The sequence below is a fragment of the Ursus arctos genome, unplaced genomic scaffold (genome assembly GCF_023065955.2).
Source record: "Ursus arctos isolate Adak ecotype North America unplaced genomic scaffold, UrsArc2.0 scaffold_26, whole genome shotgun sequence".
Classification (NCBI taxonomy): domain Eukaryota; kingdom Metazoa; phylum Chordata; class Mammalia; order Carnivora; family Ursidae; genus Ursus; species Ursus arctos.
In genome coordinates this window covers 28,111,398-28,130,045 of record NW_026622941.1, presented here as the reverse complement: position 1 = coordinate 28,130,045, position 18,648 = coordinate 28,111,398, and the positions used below count along the sequence as shown (strand labels likewise).

The 18,648-nt window shown below is 36.8% G+C and overlaps 1 protein-coding gene across 6 annotated transcripts in view; it reads left to right on the top strand.

The window, feature by feature from the left end:
• The window catches only part of DENND5B (DENN domain containing 5B), a 186,664-nt gene that overhangs the window by 120,314 nt on the left and 47,702 nt on the right, over positions 1–18,648 (top strand). For 3 of the 6 annotated variants that reach the window (XM_057303298.1, XM_057303297.1, XM_057303299.1), the window contains 5 exons: positions 3,094–3,630; positions 6,026–6,257; positions 8,794–8,877; positions 10,829–10,979; positions 18,514–18,607. In XM_057303298.1, the coding sequence (XP_057159281.1) occupies positions 3,094–3,630; positions 6,026–6,257; positions 8,794–8,877; positions 10,829–10,979; positions 18,514–18,607 (1,098 nt within the window). The remainder of the gene's footprint in view (positions 1–3,093; positions 3,631–6,025; positions 6,258–8,793; positions 8,878–10,828; positions 10,980–18,513; positions 18,608–18,648) is intronic. The other 3 variants (XM_026502155.4, XM_026502154.4, XM_044385567.3) reach the window with 1 other exon arrangement.

Here is an 18,648-nt window from a genome sequence, read left to right as displayed (position 1 = left end):
TTTTCTATGGGAATATTTTAAGTATTCTCCTCTGGCTTACCCTTTGCCAGTTTAACTTCAGCCATTGAGAATATATCCCTTACTGAGCATGGAGAGAGCTGCCCTGGCCTCACATTCCTGGATACCTCTTCCTCCTGTGTACATTTTTGGGGTACCACAAAATGGCTACCTCCTTGAGCCTTATTCATTCATTCACCAGACAGTTGTCTCATACACTGCCAGTGTAGGATTCTTTAGGACATTAAGATAAATGATATAATGTCTGCTTTCCAAAATAAGTCATTTACAAATATTAAAAACAGGTTAAAAAGATAAGAGGAATGAATGAGCTAAGCATATATGCAGAGGAAATCCGAATGCCTTTAGGGTAGAGACATAGGAAAGCTTCATGGCAGAAGAAATGATTAAACGTCAAGTCTTTGTTGCCTTTCTTTTGAGGGAATGTTTTTCTTTTTTTTTTTTTTCAAGATTTTATTTATATATTTGACAGAGAAAGAGAGGGGGAGACCATAAGCAGTGGAGGAAGCAGAGGCAAAGGGAGAAGCAGGCTTCCTGCTGAGCAGGGAGCCCAACGTGGGGCTCAATCCGAGGATCCGAGGATCATGACCTGAGCCGAAGGCAGACGCTTAACCCACTGAGCCACCCAGGCGCCCCATGTTTTTCATTTTTAGCTAGAAGTGATAACTTACCGTAAATGTGTGAGCAGCATTGATCAGCTAAGATATAGAAATACTTAGTCCTAAAACAATGTAAAACTGAGAGTTAGGTGTATTTTTTATTGTGTGTATAAAATTTCTTGAGCTCTTCTGATAATAATTTTTAGTTTAATGGTATTAAAATTTAAAAAGTGACTTATCCGAATACCCTGTCGTATGGAGTTCTTCTTCGTTTTAGAAAAAAGGCTTTTTGGTTTTTCTTCATTAAGTCTTCATAACACAAGTTAATTCTGTTTTCACTTTGTGGTAATCAGATCCCCAACTTGGGCGCATCTAAGCAGTCATAGGGAGGGTATGAGAGAATCACGGGAACAGGAAGACAGGCCAGTAGTGCGGGAATGTCCACCTTGCCCTACCCTTTCAGCTCAGCAGTGACTGTATGAGCATAGCGAGCTCTAAAATTTCCCAGATGAAGCATTTTCTCTTTTCATAGAAGAAGGATAGAAAAGGATAGCAGGAAGGCATTAATGGAGGAGACAGTGCAAAATGTGTGGTGGGAGTTGGTTGGCTAACATTTAGATTAGCAAGTGAGTAAATTTTTTTCTTCCATTTTTAAAGTTACTGAATCATCCATTTGAATTATAGTGACCTACTTTCTCCCCCTAAGCCTTTCAACACATCCTGCTTTCTAGAGACTAGAGATAGGTATATAAAGATGTGGATTTAAAGAAAGCTGTAGGCAGCAATACTGTCTTCAGCAAGGTTTGACTTCATCTCTTATTTTATTTAGAGGAAATTACTGATGTTGGAGATGAGGAAAATGGGAGGAAAAAAATCTTTTAAGCCACTAGGCTGTTTGAGGATGTTTATCTGGAACAGGTGTCAGGAAGTTGCCTAACTTTTTGGGCCTCAGTTTCTTCATCTGTAAAATTAAAGAGTTGGATTCAGAGATTACTTCAGGCTTGAGAGGAATTGTTGATTCTCTGTTTTTAGATAGGGGGAAGTCTTGAGTTTTGATTGAGCTAAATATAGAAATTTGTACTTTTGTGCATTAGCACTTGACATAAAGAGCAGGGATCAAAAGAGAAAAATAAAAGCCCAACTATTTGCTCTCCTTCTTTCACCTTACGTTGCCACACAGGATCAAAGGGCAATGTGAATTGTCTTCTTGCTGACCTGGGTGGCAGGGTTGTGGGAGAGAGGGGCAAACTCAAAGCGAAACTTCCTATTCTGTTGGTTAACTTCCACCCTGTGCCCTGTGTCCAGCCACTCATGTAGGCAGGACAGTTTTATGTGATGGGCTATACCTTTGGCCTCCCACCCTTCCACAGTCCATGAGCACAGTCTTCCATTACACTGACAGCCTTGTTCTGATTAAGAGGGTATGAACACTAAAAGTAAAATACGATTTTGGAGTCTACTATAATCACGTACGTGAGGGACAATAAGAATTTAGTGCATGTACTTGGCCCCTTGAATTGTCCATAAACACTTGGAAAACATTTAAAAGTCTTTTTATTCAATATAAACTCAAAATCTATAATGTAAGCAAACTCAAAAAATTTTTTTCCACTGATTTCTATTTCTTCTTTTTTTCAACTCAAAAATATCTCCTGAATCAACTCTTAATTATTCAAGGAGTAATCATTTGTAATTGTCTAAGCACTTGCCTCTACCACTTTCTGCCTCCTGCTGTTTGTCTAATAACTTCTGAAATGGTTTTGCTAAGAGGTTGAAGCTAATTTTGGGTAAAGTGAAAATTTATGGATATTCTGTGAATTGGATTGTTCTTTGCCAATTTCATCCCATTTGGGGGAACTACAGCTGCTAAAATTTAGCAGTTATTGTTAATTCTAAATTACAAATGGTGTCAGAGCAGTGGAATGGCATAGAAAGTTACGACTAGATTCATCCAATGCCCATTTTACCCAGTGCCTTCTGTGGTAAGGTACTACAGCTATGTGCACCTTTACTCATTTAGGAATGCCGAAGAGATGTCATATATTACCGAATCATGTCTAGATTATAATAAATTGCTTTAAGACCCAGAGAAAATTATCCATTTTTATTAAATATGATATAGAATACTCACCTAGGGAAAAAATGCTGGAAAAAGGAATTTATTTTTAAAGAATAAAAATTCTTAACCTTCAGAAAGTTAACATAAATATAGGCATTGTAAGGTCTTAAAAGGTCTAGTCACAAGAAAATAATTGTAATTATGTGTGGTGATAGATGTTAACTAGACTTACTATGGTGATCATTTCATAATATATATTGAATCACACACCTGAAGCAAAATGTTATGTATCAGTTATATCTCCATTTTAAAAAAGTCAATGTGTATTCTATGATTGTGTTTATAATAGTTGACGAGAATATTTTAGAATATAAAAATGTTACTTTAAAACCTTTGTATTACGTCTTTTTCTTTCAGGCTAATTTGTGTTTTGTGGATATTGACAACCATTTTATTGAACTGCCTGAAGAATTTCCACAATTCCCCAATAAGGTGGATTTTATCCAGGAACTCTCTGAAGTGCTGCTTCAGTTTGGGATCCCTCCTGAGGGCAACCTCCATTGCAGTGAGAGTGCCACAAAGCTGAAGAATCTGGTTCTGAAGGACTTGGTTAATGACAAGAAGAATGGCAATGTCTCCACTAACAACATCAGTATGTATGAGTTACTGAAGGGCAATGAAACCATAGCCCGCCTCCAAGCTCTGGCCAAGCGGACTGGTGTGACTGTGGAAAAAATGGACCTCTCTGCCACACTGAGTGAAAAAGAAAAGGATTTAAAACTGCAGTGTGAAGAGGCAGAACTGAGGGACTACCAGCTCAATGTGCAGCTCCGCGAGGTCTTTGCTAACCGCTTTACGCAGATGTTCGCAGATTATGAAGCGTTTGTGATTCAGACTGCCCAGGACATGGAATCCTGGCTGACCAACCGGGAACAGATGCAGAACTTTGACAAAGTAAAAAAACAAAACAAAACAAAACAAAAACCTCCTATCCCTTTTTATGGCTCTTAGTGGGCTGTCTTACTGATTTTGTTAACTTTTTTTTGCCACAGATTTTTCCTCTCTCTTCCCATTAAGAACTTATTTTTATATTTTGTCTTCATCCTATCATGACATCTCAACTTGTCCATGTAAAGATAACACTTTAGTTTCAGAAGGCAAAGTTTTATCTCATCTTAGGATCGAAAGAGAGAAAAAGTGAATGAATTAGGTTTTATGACTGTAAGTCTAAGGTTCTGTTCCAAAGTTTGTGGGACAGGAAGACAGAAAATGACACTGGCTTTCGATTGTCCCGCTGAAGTTGAAGCTTCTTTCTAAGGTTTACTATAGAGTATTCTTCTGGCAGATTTTCTGGACTATCCACCAGTTTTTTTGCTTGTTTTTGTTTTCCAGACAAAAGCACTTAGAGGTGTGCATTAACTCTTTTAGGTCACTAGGGTGTAGTTCAGTCCCCTGCCTCTGTGATTCCCAGGGCATCATATTGCTATTAGAATGCATTATGGCTTTTTGCTAGATGGTAGCTTTGTGTCATGAAAGACCTCTCAGAGGGGCTAATGTATTCTAAGAGGCTAATCTACAGTTATGGAGTCTTTGGCAAGTAAATATTAATAAACATTTTCTATAAAGGTGGGTAGTATCAAAGATCATTTTCTGATTTCATCAGACATTTTTTCAAGTTGAAGTTTATAATAAACTACATTCAACAGTAAGTTCTGATGCATTTTATGTTTGAGAAAACTTCTTCAATAAATTAAGAAGCCTTCACTTCTTCAAATGTATTCCTGCTTTTAGGTTCCTTTCTTATTAGGCTTAAGCATTTTTTTCCTATCCAACTCGGAACTAATCTGTGTACACTCATGATTTATCCTTGGGGCAATTCAAATTCTTATCTAAATTGAGCACTGGTACTTTCTTCCTTCTTAATCTTTATGTAGCTTCAAACTATAAATGGAATTCTTTTTATATAACCACTAGAGAAATGAAAGTTTCATGTGGATTTCAGAAGGCTTATCATCATTTCATTTTTCACTAGGAAAATGTACAGGACTATCACATGCTTGCTAGTCCTCCAAGCCAAGTCTCTGCTGACTTAAGTGTTGTAGTCCATAAGGATCTGAATATCAAAAGCCAGATATCTGGCCCATTTAGGGGGTGGGAGGAAGGTGTTTGCTCTAGAAAAAGTAAAATTGATATATACCTGCAAAATATCTTTTGAAGAAGTGAATTGATTTTTAGAGACTACTGTGAACCTTTCACTGGCTCTTTGGATTTATGTAAATATGTCTGAACTATGAAGGCACTTTAATTGAATAAGCGGGTTTCTATAAGGAACTTTTTTAAAGGCTTCCTAATTTTAGAATGAAAAATAGAAGCCAATGAGTATTAAGGAGACTTATCTTACATCAGAAATTACCCTTCCATCTTTTACCTTCTGGCTTCTGCTTGCCTACTTAAAAGAGTGAAAAGCAAAAGCAGCCCAGCAGCTAAAATAGTAATTCACTTCCAAATTTCAGCTACCATCAAACTGTGACTAGAATTCCTGTAAATGGACTTAAAGAACCACAGGGGAAAAAAAAAAAAACACTTTGAATTAGGAGCTGATCACAATTAACTGAACCATTCCATTCTCCAGACAAGCTGGTAGCAGGAACGTGCAGCTGGTTGAACATGTTTTCCAAAGGCTCAGCTTGCTTTGGATGGTTTTTCAGGCAATACTTTTTTTAGTTGTTAAGGCCCAGACTCTTTAATCAGCACAGGTCTGGAAGGCGTTTGATCTTGAATTAACACGCATCCATCAGTCTCGAACAGTGTTGGGGCCTAGAAAAACATCCACTTGACAAAAAGATTTCACCCATAAGCACAAATTCCATGTTTTTTTAAGGTTATTACCTATGTATATATCTCAGTCGAATCCATTGATCACATCATTGCCTTATGACTCAGAGGTATACTGCATAGGCTAGGAATAAAGAGCAGAAAAAAAAAATCACAGCTCACAGGGAGAGGGGTCAAAATTATTGGTAAGTGAAGAGGATGGCTGATGATACTGCAGTAACTGACTCACCCTGTTTCATTAGTGATGCCCTCGTTTCTACCTAATGATCATGAGGACCAGAATGTAAATCAGTTTTGAAAGGTAGGATCAGTGCTAAAGGCCTAAGCGACCTAAATTCCATGATTTTAGAAGGAGAAGTCTTTTTTTTTTTTTTTGAGATTTTTAAGTATCAAGCATCAGTTTTGCATGTTATACGATTTTTAAAAGATGACCCCACCAACAAATTTTCAGATTTATCACGTAGTGATAAAGATAGTCTCTTTGCACTAATAATTTCTAATTATCTCATTACAGGCTTCCTTTCTGTCTGACCAGCCTGAGCCTTACCTGCCATTTCTTTCACGCTTCATTGAAACACAGATGTTTGCCACCTTTATTGATAATAAAATTATGTCTCAGTGGGAAGAGAAGGATTCTTTGCTTCGGGTCTTTGACTCTCGCATCGAGAAGATGAGACTGTATAATGTAAGGGCACCCACCTTGAGGACATCTATCTATCAGAAATGCAGCACTTTAAAAGAAGCAGGTATATTTGTCATGCCTTTTAAAATTATCTTAAAATCCACAATTGTTTCTTTTTACACATTTTTGGTCTTTAAACCAAAAATTAATTTTCAGTTTAGACTTCATGGTTAATCCTTTATACTGTATCAAGTGCTTTCTTTACTTTTGTTTCTTTCTGTTTCTCTGAGTTAATGTCCATTCCATTCCTATTTGACATTCCTCTGCCCTTAAGAAGAGAAAAAACAGGGGCGCCTGGATGGCTCAGTTAGTTAAGCATCAGGCTCTTGATTTTGGCTTAGGGCCTGATCTCAGGTTCTTGAGATCGAGCCCCACATCCGGCTCCACACTGGGCGTGGAGCCTGCTTAAGATTCTTTCTCTCTCCGTCTCCCTCTGCTGTTACCCCTAAAAAAAAGAAGGAGAGAGAGAGAGAGAGAGAGAGAGAAAGAAAGAAAGAAAGAAAGAAAGAAAGAAAGAAAGAGGAAAACAGTAACAAATTGAATGGAATATAGCCATAAGATTGCTGTGAATTTTGTCTTACTCTCTTTTATTGCCTTAATTGAAAAAAATTTAAATTTTTCTTGCTGCTTATGTTGCCTTTTTTGCTTCTCACTTCTTTTCATTAAAGGAAAGATAAGTATTAATTTAAAATAATAAATCTGAGATGCTGCCTAATTTACATAACAGTATATTTACTTGTTAGTGGTGCTATTAATTTTTAATAGTTTCACTTATTGAAATTAAATCTCTGGATTCTTGTATTCAAAGTAGTTTTTCCAGGAGTGCCTGGGTGGCTCAGTCATTAAACGTCTGCCTTCGGTTCAGGGCGTGATTCCAGACCGTGGGATCGAGTCCCACATCAGGCTCCTCTGCTGGGAGCCTGCTTCTTCCTCTCCCACTCCCCCTGCTTGTGTTCCCTCTCTCGCTGGCTGTCTTTCTCTGTCAAATAAATAAATAAAATCTTTAAAAAAAAAAAAAAAAAGTAGTTTTTCCAACCCTGACACCAGTTTTTTCCTTGGAGAATCATGAGTCTTGACCAGTCTTGTCTGGTAGTAATGTAATCCATTACATAAATAATCATATCAATAGCCAGTATTTACTGAGAACTTACCATGTGCCACACATCGTACCACATGTTTTATATTTTGCATTTGATCTTAACAATGAGGGCGTGTAGACATTTTTTCTTTTGTTTTATTAGTGTCCTCATTTTGCAGGTGAGAAAGCTGAGAGGTTAAATAATTTGCTTATGATTGCACAGCCAGTGATTGATGGAGCATGATTTGAACTCAGATTTGACTAATTCTGAAGCCTTACTACCATATTAGATGTTTCTTTAGTAAAGAAACCTGTGAAGTAGGATGCCTGAGGGGCTCAGTCAGTTAAGCATCTGCCTTCAGCTCAGGTCGTGATCCTAGGGTCCTAGGATTGAGTCCCACGTCACGCTCCTTGCTCTGGGGGGAGTCTGCTTCTCCCCCTGCCTGCCACTGCCCCTGCTTGTGCTTTCTCTTTCTCTCTGACAAATAAATAAATAAAATCATTAAAAAAAAGTGTGAAGTATACCAATCCACACAATTTTATACGTTTATACCTTGTTCCTAACACTTTGTTTCCCAAATAAACTGACACCTATCACCTGAGTGCCCCTTTTTTTCATTTTTTCCCCTTTCTAATATAGAAGCTATTTGAGCAAGTTTTCCTCTGGAGCAAAAAGAGGCAGGAAAGAGTTTCTTTGCTCTGTTGCCATGCTTGCCTTTCTCACTTATATTTAAATAGATCAAAGTCACAGGAGTGGTGATGCTGTATTTGTAGCATATTTAAGGAAAGAAATATGTAAATGATGTCTTTATATAGGCTTAAGAGGTTTCTGATAACTCACTGAAACATCATTCTGTTGTATTCCCACTTACGAAGGTAGATCCTTGGAGCTCCTTCAGGAAGTGGCAGTTACCTCTCTGTTTCTGGAAATTGAGGGAGTGGAATGAATGAAATCGTCTGTGCCAATTCAGAGAATAGTATGACTTTCAGTGCTTTAATAGCCATGTGAATAATATAATGCCTTGTTGCGAAAATGTCATTCCTCCCTTCCTGACAGAATTTTTTTAATGGAGCTAAGCACTGATTCCTTTATTTGTGTGCTTCCAGAAAATCTTTTCAATTAAAATAGATTTTCTGTCAGTCTCTCAAAAAATTTGACATTCCCACTGTCATCACAGAAATTATGTAATACTCTTGAAAATATACCATTATAGGTATAACATATGAAAATGAGATTAGGCTAAAGCAGTAGTCTCCCAGGAACCTAATTTATCAAAGACTTTTTTTTTTTTTTTTAAGTAAAAGGAGGCAGCTGAATGTGACTGTGTCTATCCCCCATAAATGGTGCTGTTGTTTCTTTCATAAGGTAAAATTATCCTCCTCCCACCCCCCCAACAAAAACTGTAGAGACTGGCATTTTGTTGTTTTGTATTGATTTTTATTGTGTGTGGGTTTTTTTGTCCTTTGTTGTTTTGCTTTTATTTTTGTTTTGCTTTTAACTAAAAAGAATTTTGATTTTCAGGTGAACTCTTTAGGCAGAGGCTATCTGCTGTTGATATTGTGGCACCAGAACCTCATGATTTCTGTGCAGAAAGACAAGTTGATAGTAATGCAGAGTTTTTCTTTTTTCTTAACCAACCACAGAAAATGAGTACTGGCACAAACCCTTGAAAATCTAACAGGCCCATGACCTCTCAAAGCAGGCATTTAATAATTTCTGAATATTCAGTATTCACTTGTGGTATAATTACTGAAAAGTAACATTGCATTATGCTCCCCATGGCAATCTTCAGTATAAACTGAAGAGTTTAGAGTAACTCGTTGTGAATCATGCTTTTTGTTTTTAAAAAGCTTCCTGACTGAAGGAGAATAATTCAGTATCAGATGGATTTCTCTGTCATTTTAAATCCAGCGGGAAAACGGAAGCTACTTTTTTTTTCCTTTCATGAGAACAGAAGCATTCATTGGCAGAGATGGAATTTTATAGTATTTCATGGAACATAAAATTGGCAGGGACTTCAAAGAATTCCATGCCATGAATCTAAGCTTTATTTTGCCTGAACCATCTGTTAATTAAGTGTTTTATAAATATTAGGAAGCACTGAGAGTATAGATAGGGTTGTGGAGAGCCAGAGGGCATTGTTGAAAATTAAATACCATTTCACATTAAAACATGGCATTCTTTCACCCAACATAGACCATATGGACTATGTTTTAAGAGAAGTTACACAAGTTACACATTAAAAATAAAATGAAACTCAAGAGGTTTTGGATAAGTTCATATGAATTATAAAGGAAAAATTAGGGAAGTTTGAAGTAGGTATCTAATATTGTAAAGTTTAAGTCATAGAAGTTAATAGTGATATCTGCAAAAACATCCCTTAATGCTGTCATCAAGCCCAAGCAACTGGCTTAGGTGAAGCATTAATCTCACGCAAGATGGTATTAAGCATGTTCTTTTGACAGGTGTGGAATATGTCATGGACAGACACATCTCCACTCAAAAAGAAAGTTTTTAAAAGTATGTATGGGGGAATAACCAGTACTCAATCTGCTTATATTGAAGTGGGCAAAATAAACTGGTTCCATGAAATACTTATAAAAGTACCTTTTTCCTTCTCTTAAATCCCAAGATTAGCAGTTCCCAGAGTGTGTTCTTCATGACACCACCACGATTACTGCTTGTTCTCCCCTTTCAGTAATCTGTAAGCAAAGGATTAAAGACCTAGTCTTGCTTCACAAATATATTTTCTCTTGGAAATTCATAAAAACATTTAAGATCAGATTTTTCTACCAGAGAAATAGTTCGCTATTTCTTGGGTCTTTGGGATATCCTCCTAACTTTAAGTGGTTTTAAATAGAAATGTTAGTAATTCCTATCTTTTACTTTTGGGCTATTTTATTCTTCAAAAGGTCAGTTTCTTATCCTCTGGACATTTTCTAAATGCCTGCTTATTTTATTGTACTATTACCCCTCTTGATCTAATAAACACTCCTAAATGACTCCTACTAATGAGAATGTGACTGTTGCTAAAAGCGAAGTAATAAACTTTACACTGTTTCTTGTTTTTACCAATGGAGAACTATGGATATTTAATGGGTCTTTGTACAAAGAAATAAAGTAATATAAGGCTATTGTGCTTGCTTTTCCTTCCCTGTCTTTCAGTTCAAGGCCAGTATTTTATTTGCCATCGCTTTCTTAGATGTACTTAGAACCATATTTTCATTAAGAAAATATTTTTCTTAAATATTTAATATTGAAGTATTAAAATACTGAATATCCCACTTAAGGGAAACTTGTTTCAGGGCTATAGATTTTTCAACCCTGCTGCCCTGCTTTTGACAGAGGCAGAACATACCATGAAAATTAGTCATCTAGTATTCACTTAAAATTAACCTTTTTATACTTAACATTACACTGATTTCTCAAGAGCTTTTATAAAAATCTATTTTAGGGTGTCAGAAAGATTGAGTTCCTTGGTGCATGAGTAGAGGAAGCATTGTTTTAAGGTTAAGCCAATGAAATGCCTCTAATTTGTTATAAATTTAATTTATAGCCCAATCAATTGAGCAGCGACTAATGAAAATGGATCACACTGCAATCCACCCACATCTGCTTGATATGAAAATTGGTCAAGGCAAATATGAGCAAGGGTTCTTTCCAAAATTACAGTCCGATGTCTTGGCAACAGGACCAACTAATAACAAGTAAGCAAGCACGTTCTTCACTTTAGCGGTGGGTTGAAGGGGTAAGTGAAGGGTGCAGTGCTGTACAGCTCTAATGGGATATTGTAATCATTATAATATCTTATCGATCTGATTACTTTCTTCAAAGACCAAATCAATCCATTTGGAATATGGATTGGCATTCTACTAGTATTTGGCTTTTAATTCCATCATGTGAAAAATCCAAAGACTAGAGGTTTCTTTCCTTTTTAAAGTAATGTACAGTTGGGAATAGTTTCACTTTAAACAACTAAATAAAATGCTAATACTATCTAATGGAATTAGAAAAATTATACTTTCACTGCCTGTATTAGTTTCCTAGGACTGCTATACAAAGTACTACAAATTTGGTGGCTTTTAAAACAACAGAAATTTATTCTTTCACAGTTCTGTAAGCTGGAAGTCTAAAATCAAGGTATTGACAGGGCCATTCTCCCTCCAAGACCTCTAAGGGAGGAGCGTTCTTTGCTTCTTCAACTTCTGCTGGTCTCAGGCATTCCTTGACTTCTAACAGTACTAACTCCAGTCTCTGTCTCTGTCTTCGTCTTCATGTCCCTCTATGTCTGAGTCCAAATTTCCCTTTTCTTGTGAGGACACCAGTCCTATTGGATTATGTCCCACCCTGATGACCTCATCTTAACTTGATTACATCTGCAAAGACCCTATTACCAATTAAGGTTACGTTCATAGGTATTGCATTCAAGACTTCAACATACCATTGGAGGGTTGAGAGGGGACACAGTTCAACCCATAACACCACCTTTGTATTTTTTAAGTATCAAGTTCAAAAATTACAAAACAATCAAAAATAAAGATAAACCCTATCATTCTTTATGGCAGATGATTCCATTCAGAAAATACCTGAATATGATTAGAATCTTTTCAGTGAAAAGAGTTCTTTGGGCTTAAGGGAATTCTTGATTTTGCGTGCATACAGGTGTTTATTAACAAGCGAGGAGTAAAGGAAGGTTTTATAAGAAAGGACACGAAGGTATTAAAGGGAAATACAATAAGTTGCAAAGAAAGAGCTTGGAATCGGAAATCAGTAATTCTGGAATTTAGTTCATTCTTAACTGCTAACTAGGAACCTTGGACAGGTTGGAATCATTTGCCCCTTTCTCACCTGAAAATATTCTTTTAACATTCTACAACATCTATCACCTTATAAAAGTGGCTCAGAGGAGGAAAGGAAAAAGCCAGGCTGTGGCTAAAGAAATGGGATAGAAGACTGAGGTAAAGACTGGGTGCACAAAATGGAAGTGGCGTTGAGGTACTTGAATTTTCAGAAAGTAAGTAGAGAATCACTGAGGGGAATAAAAAAGAGGTAGAATGATGTCTTCTGAATGGCCCAAATTAATGGTTTAAACCAAAAAGTGGTTTAAAAGTATGATGTTTCTGTTCTTTAGATGAACTGCTTAATTTAAATGTTGCAAAGTTTTCGTACTTGCCTCTTTATTTCCTAAGGTGTTTGTCACGATTTTATTGGTCAGGAAAAAGGAAAACATAGAAAATTATCTCTATAATATGTGATGGTAACAGTTGGTTTAATTTGATAAACAGTGTTCTAAGCTAGGTACTGTGATACTTGGAATTTCTTAGGGTGCATGTATATGTGGTAATATTTTTGTATCCTTGTGTTTGTACTGCTAATACCCTATTTTTAATAACCTGAAAGGAATGAACCCCTTACCATTTTCCTAGCTGAAGGTGTTCTTTAAATGTTTCTTAAATGTGTCGGAATAATTGATTCATTTAGTTCCAGATGTGAGAAAGCTATAGTGATAGCAAACACATCAAAAGGGAAAAAGTGGTGTGTGTGGATTAAGGAAAAACAGTTACAGTACCATTTACATTGCTGCTGCTTTTCCTTTCAGAGTCTGGTGTTTACGGTCATAAATATATACCCCTTAACAAATCTCAGTCAGAAAACTTAGAAATTTTCATCACTGCATGAAAGTAATTATTTTTCTTTCCTTTTTTCTGCTTCCAAATATACTTTTCCTGCCAGTGGAGCCTTCTCCACGCCAAGAGAGGGGAGGTTATGGAGTTGATCTGCTGATTATAATCGCTAATATTAAGCGGATTCTGCACTGGCTTCCTTGCTGACTGCACTGAGCACATTAGCTTCTTTTTACAAGCGTATCCCTATATATAAAACCTATATTGTTTTACCCATTTTACAAATGAGATTCAGAGAGATTCAACAACTTGCTCCAAGATCACATAGCTAGGAAGTGATGAAACTAAGAGTCAAACCTAGGTCTGCTGATCCAGGGGCTCAAGCCCTTAACTGTTAAACCACGGATACATACTGTCTGGATCAGTTACTTCAAAACAAAGGTGACAAATGCCTTTTGTTACGTTTGCAGTTGGAAACTGTACCTAAAACTGTAACCTAAAATAATGAACATAAGTGTGTACTATGGAAAAGAGAGATAAGTACCAAAAATTTTGTAATACATATTTTCACAAGTCATCTGAAAGAAACAACATACTTTTAAGCCACCTTCCAAGAACCTTAATATGACTTACTTATTTAGTTTGGGCCATTTAGGTCAAAAGGCATAATTCTAATTCTTTTTTATTCCGTTCATTGATTCTCTAGTTGCCTTCTGAAAATTCAGGCGGTTCAAAGCCACTTTTGTTTTGTGTACCCAGTGTAACAAGATCTTCCACAATGAAAGAGCCCTCAGATACCTCACTTCTGCTTTAAACTGGACTCTGTTAAGGGTGTGGCCTCAAAGGAGATAGGATAATACTCTGAGGAGCAAGATAGATTTGTAGGCATCATCTTCCCTAGTGAAGCAGTGGTTGAGGTCAAATAGCCTAACCCTGAAGTCAGTGGCATTATTATGTGTTAGTAGGAGTCTGAGCTTGGGTTACTGGCAGTTAGGAATGGAACTCAGGTCTCATTTTTCCAGGTACCATGTTCATGGTGTCTCATTCATAAAGCCTAGAGGTCTGGAGAATTTTCAGTGCAGTATCCTTTTACATATTTGGAAAGGAGAACTATGCAGTAAAGTAAAAGAATTATATCCGTGGTGTATGTGACTCTTGAAGAGATGTTGAACATTATGAGGTTTCAGACTTTCCAGATGAGTGTTCTGTTTTTCAGAAATGAATGAGAATTTTCCATCAGAATAGACTAGTCATCAGTTTACTTATTTTTTCCTATGTCTTTAAAATATCCTAATTGCTTGAATTATTTCATATTAGTAGACTATTAATTTAAGTAGCTTTATTTCATTTAATAGCATTAGATTATTCATTCATTCGGCAAATATTTATGGAACCCCGACTGTATTTGAGGCATTGTCCTATTCACTGAGAGTTTAGCAATGAACAAACAACAAAAATCCCTGCTTTTAAGGAGGAGGAAACAAACTTAGTATTAAAATAAGTAACCTATTAGTGATAAGATTTGTGAAGAAAAGTAAAGCAGAAAAGGGAAGTAAGGAGCATAAGGAGGGAAGATTTCAACTTTAAATCTTACTGCCTTAAATCTTACTGCCATGTTTTCTTGCTTTTAATCTTGTATATAATCCCAAGGTCTCTCCTTTCCAGATTGAGCCCCAGGTATTACATTTTCAGATAGATTTTAGTCTGAAAGAGAAAAGATCTAAGAACTCATTTCAGGACAAGGAGATGTATAACCATGCCTCTGCAAATGGTTGATCAACTATTAGAATTTCATATGCTGCTTACAAAGCAAAAGCAAATAAGGTGTCATTAGTATTTTCGCAAATGTGATCATCTTTGGTAAACATATGCTTAATAAATGAGATTTAATAATGAAAAGAAAAAAGTAATTCCTTAAGAAGACCAGGAATGTGTAGACTTAATAGTAATTTTCTTAAGCAGATGATCATATCCCTGTTTTGAAAATAAAATAGGGCATTTTGTCCCATAGCATGTATAGTGAGATGCTAGTTCTACCATGTAAGTTAATATTTATCCTTTTCTTTACCTAAAGGTAAAGACTTTGCCTAAAGTCTTTTCCACTTTCGCCTGCCAAGAGAATTGTTCTGCGTTTGTATTCTACTCCTTCTCTTTATTCATTATATAAGTTCATTAGCTGGTGTTTAAAGTCTGTTTCCTATTTTTACTATTTATTTGAACTACCCTGTCCAGTAACCCTAGTTTTTTAAATCCCTGAACAAATTTTACTGTCTCTCACTGACCTTTTTTGCTACAGGGCTATTTCTGAGGCCTCCGGGTCTTTGTACATTTTCTTACTTATATTTCCCCTTTGTTTATTATATAAGTTTATCAGCTGGTGTTTATATTCTGCTTCAAAGTTGTTGAAGAAAAACAAATATTAATGACACTGTTGAAGATGGTAAGACAAACTTTATTCAAGGGGGGCCACGTAGGGACCATTGCAGTGGGAGAGAGATTGAACTCCGTTCCAAATACAATATGGATAAGTAGGAATTTATAATCAAGTAGCAAAGTGGAGAGAAAATTACTAAGAGGGAACATCAGAGGTAAGGGAGAGGATTTTGACTAAACCAACCTAATAGGATTCTTGCTGAAGGTAGGCCTGGGTGGTCAGACATCATCTGGAGGGTTATGGCTGACGTAGAAGCTGGTGAGCTATGAATGATCATATACCGGGGGGGGGGGGGTTCCTGCTGAACTGACTTAGCAAGATTCTTGTTAAAAACTGGATTTTATAAGGAAGTGCACAGAGGCAACTAGGAGAAGGTTCAGGAGCCTACCTGAAATTCGACCAAGCAACGAATCTTTGTCAGTGTCTTAATATGCTTTTTTCTGGATCTTCTTTCTCAGTCACCCTAGTTCTCTTTGTATCCTTTTCACAATCTTCCTTTGATCCTTTGCTATTGGGACAGTTCCAAGGATTCTACTTCAAAGATCCATCACGAGGGCTTTGCACTTTTTGTCCCAATATATTGATTCTATTTTTCTTAACTGTTTTAAGAGGGACTACCTTTCTTGCTATCGTTTTTATCATAATTATTCAGTGTTCCTCTAAATAGCAGACTGAAATGAGATGATTCAGAAACTTGAAACCAAAGGCATGCATAAATTATTTTAAAAGCAACAAAAGAAGCCACATTCTCATTTTAAGCTTTTTGTAAATTGCATATTTTATTAAATAAAAAATTAAAAATAATGAACTGGCAGTAATACAATATGACTCTTCCTGAATGGCAAAAGCATAAATTCATTTTTTAAATTGTATATAGCTCTGTGCTGGCCAGGATATAGTCAAGAGTAGATATTCTTAGAAAAGTGTTATGAATATACATAGTCATGGGGATAAGAAGTCAAGATCTGAAAAATTTTTTTAAATAGTTTGATATAAAATAATATATGCTGATCAGAAAATTTAGAATATTTGAAAGTGATAGGGTAAATTTTAAAACACCCATAATGGCATCACCATGAGAGGTTAACATTTGCTGTTAGGCTCTTCCATTGCATGGATCCTGGTGTGCATATCCACACTTTTTTAAAGCAAGATTAGTGTATTATTTATACAGTGTTTTAGCTTGTTTTTTCATTCATTATTGTACCATGAACATTCTCCCATATTAATATTCCTAGCAACTTGATTTTTTTTTAATGACTGTATGAGATTTCATTATGTAGCACCCCCTACTGTTGAAGATTTAGGTTGTTTTGAGCACATTTACTTGATTCTGAGTAACTGTTGGTTGTAAGATCTGCTATTAACTCAAAAGCGTTTTGGAAATATTATACATTAAGCATGCATATGGAATAGAGACACATCCTAATTTCAGGAACAGTTAGAAACCAAAATGTGAGTCTTGGAATAAAGGAACAGAATTTGTTACTACATACCTGCTGTGAAGAACATCTGTAAACTAAATGTTGGACTGCATCTCTGATTATTTATTTGGAGTGCATTTGTAGAAGGATCAGGTGATGTACAGACTGCCAATAAAACAGCTGATAGGGGCGCCTGGTTGGCGCAGTCAGTTAAGCATCCGACTCTTGGTTTCAGCTCAGGTCTTGATGTCAGGGTTGTGAGATCTAGCCCCGCACTGGGCTCTGTGCTCAGCGCAGAGTCTGTTTGAGATTCTCTCTCGAGCTCCCTCTGCCCCTGCCACTCGTGCTCTCTGCATCTCTCTCTCTCTCTCTCCCCCTCCCTCTCTCTCTCTCTCTCTCTCTCTCGTGCACGTGCTAAAATAAATAAATAAATAAATCTTAAAAAAAAAAAAGAAAGAAAACCAAACAAACAGCTGACAGACATGATACCAGCCCTCCAAGAGTTTATAGTAGAGAGAATTTTGTAGGAAATAGAGATAAGTACTTACAACACACTGTGATAGGTAATAAAATTGGGGAGTGTAAGAGGGGTAGACAGTTTAGATTTGGAGTAATCGAAGGACACTTTCTGTGTGGCATTGAAGCTATCTGAAAGAAGAACAGAAATCAGGAGGAAACGTCATGGACAAAGGCTCGAAGGTGACAGAACTGACCGCATTGGAAATACTGACATAGTTGAAACTAGCTGGAGTTGTAAGGTAGTACTAAGTGTAGCAGAGAGTTTGGGTAAGCTAAGAACTGAATGATAGCCCTGGATATGGCAGTTAGGGATATAAATGGCTTCAAGAGCACTGCCAGGGAAGCTGATTGAGATAAACTGAAGATCCAAAGTAAACAAGTGGAGGCCTTACATGTCATGTTTTCTTTTTAAGAATTTTTTCGTGAGAGAATGAAACTTAACTATAACTGTAGAGGGTCAGGAGAGAGACCAGCATGCTTGTAAGCCGAAGGGAAATACTCAGTTGAGAGGGAACAATTGGAGATACAGAAAAAGAGATGACTAGTGCAGTGGGTTGAAGTCAAGAGAAAATTGGTCAGGGAGTTTCTTCCAGGTAGCAGAATTAGTTTTGAGGCATGGCCAATATATTTTATGCTTTGGGATTAAAAGAAAGATGAGGTGTCTGTGTGTATACGTCATTTCAGTAGAGGGCAGGAGGAAGGAGTCAAGGGTGGTCGTCAATTGAGGGGAGGCACTTGAGGATAAAGCGAAAGGTTTGAAACAGTTTTTGAGGGGAATGGGAGAGAGTTGATGAAGGTCAGGTAAAGTGATTCATGGGGAGTCATGACGGAAATCAAGAACTAATCCACATAAATAGGAGAATAGAAAAGTCAGAGGATGGTATTCATCCAGGGTTTGGGGCTCTGATGGACAATAAAGTGGAAAGGAGAGGATCATTATGAGGAGATACTGTGTATTTTTTAACCTCAGTTTTTTAAAAGTATTGATTGTAGTGATGGTTGCATGTTTCTGAATATAATAAAAACCACTAAATTGTATGCTTTAAATGAGTGAATTGTATGGTATTTAATTATATCGTAATAAAGCTGTTCTGTATTTAAAGAATTGATTGACAAATAAGTGGTCTTTTGTTTTAAAGAGTACATTTTTTCTATTTTAAAAATAGTGATCACTTTTTTTGTTTGTTTGTTTCATTGTTTGTTTTACCCCGCACCTTCTTGGGCATGGCTCTTTTTCCAGTCGCTGGGTAAGCCGGAGTGCCACCGCACAGCGCAGGAAAGACCGCCTTCGCCAGCACTCGGAGCACATCGGATTGGACAACGACCTGCGGGAGGTATGTGGGCTGCCTTCCCAGGAAGCCTTGCTCAGCCCAGC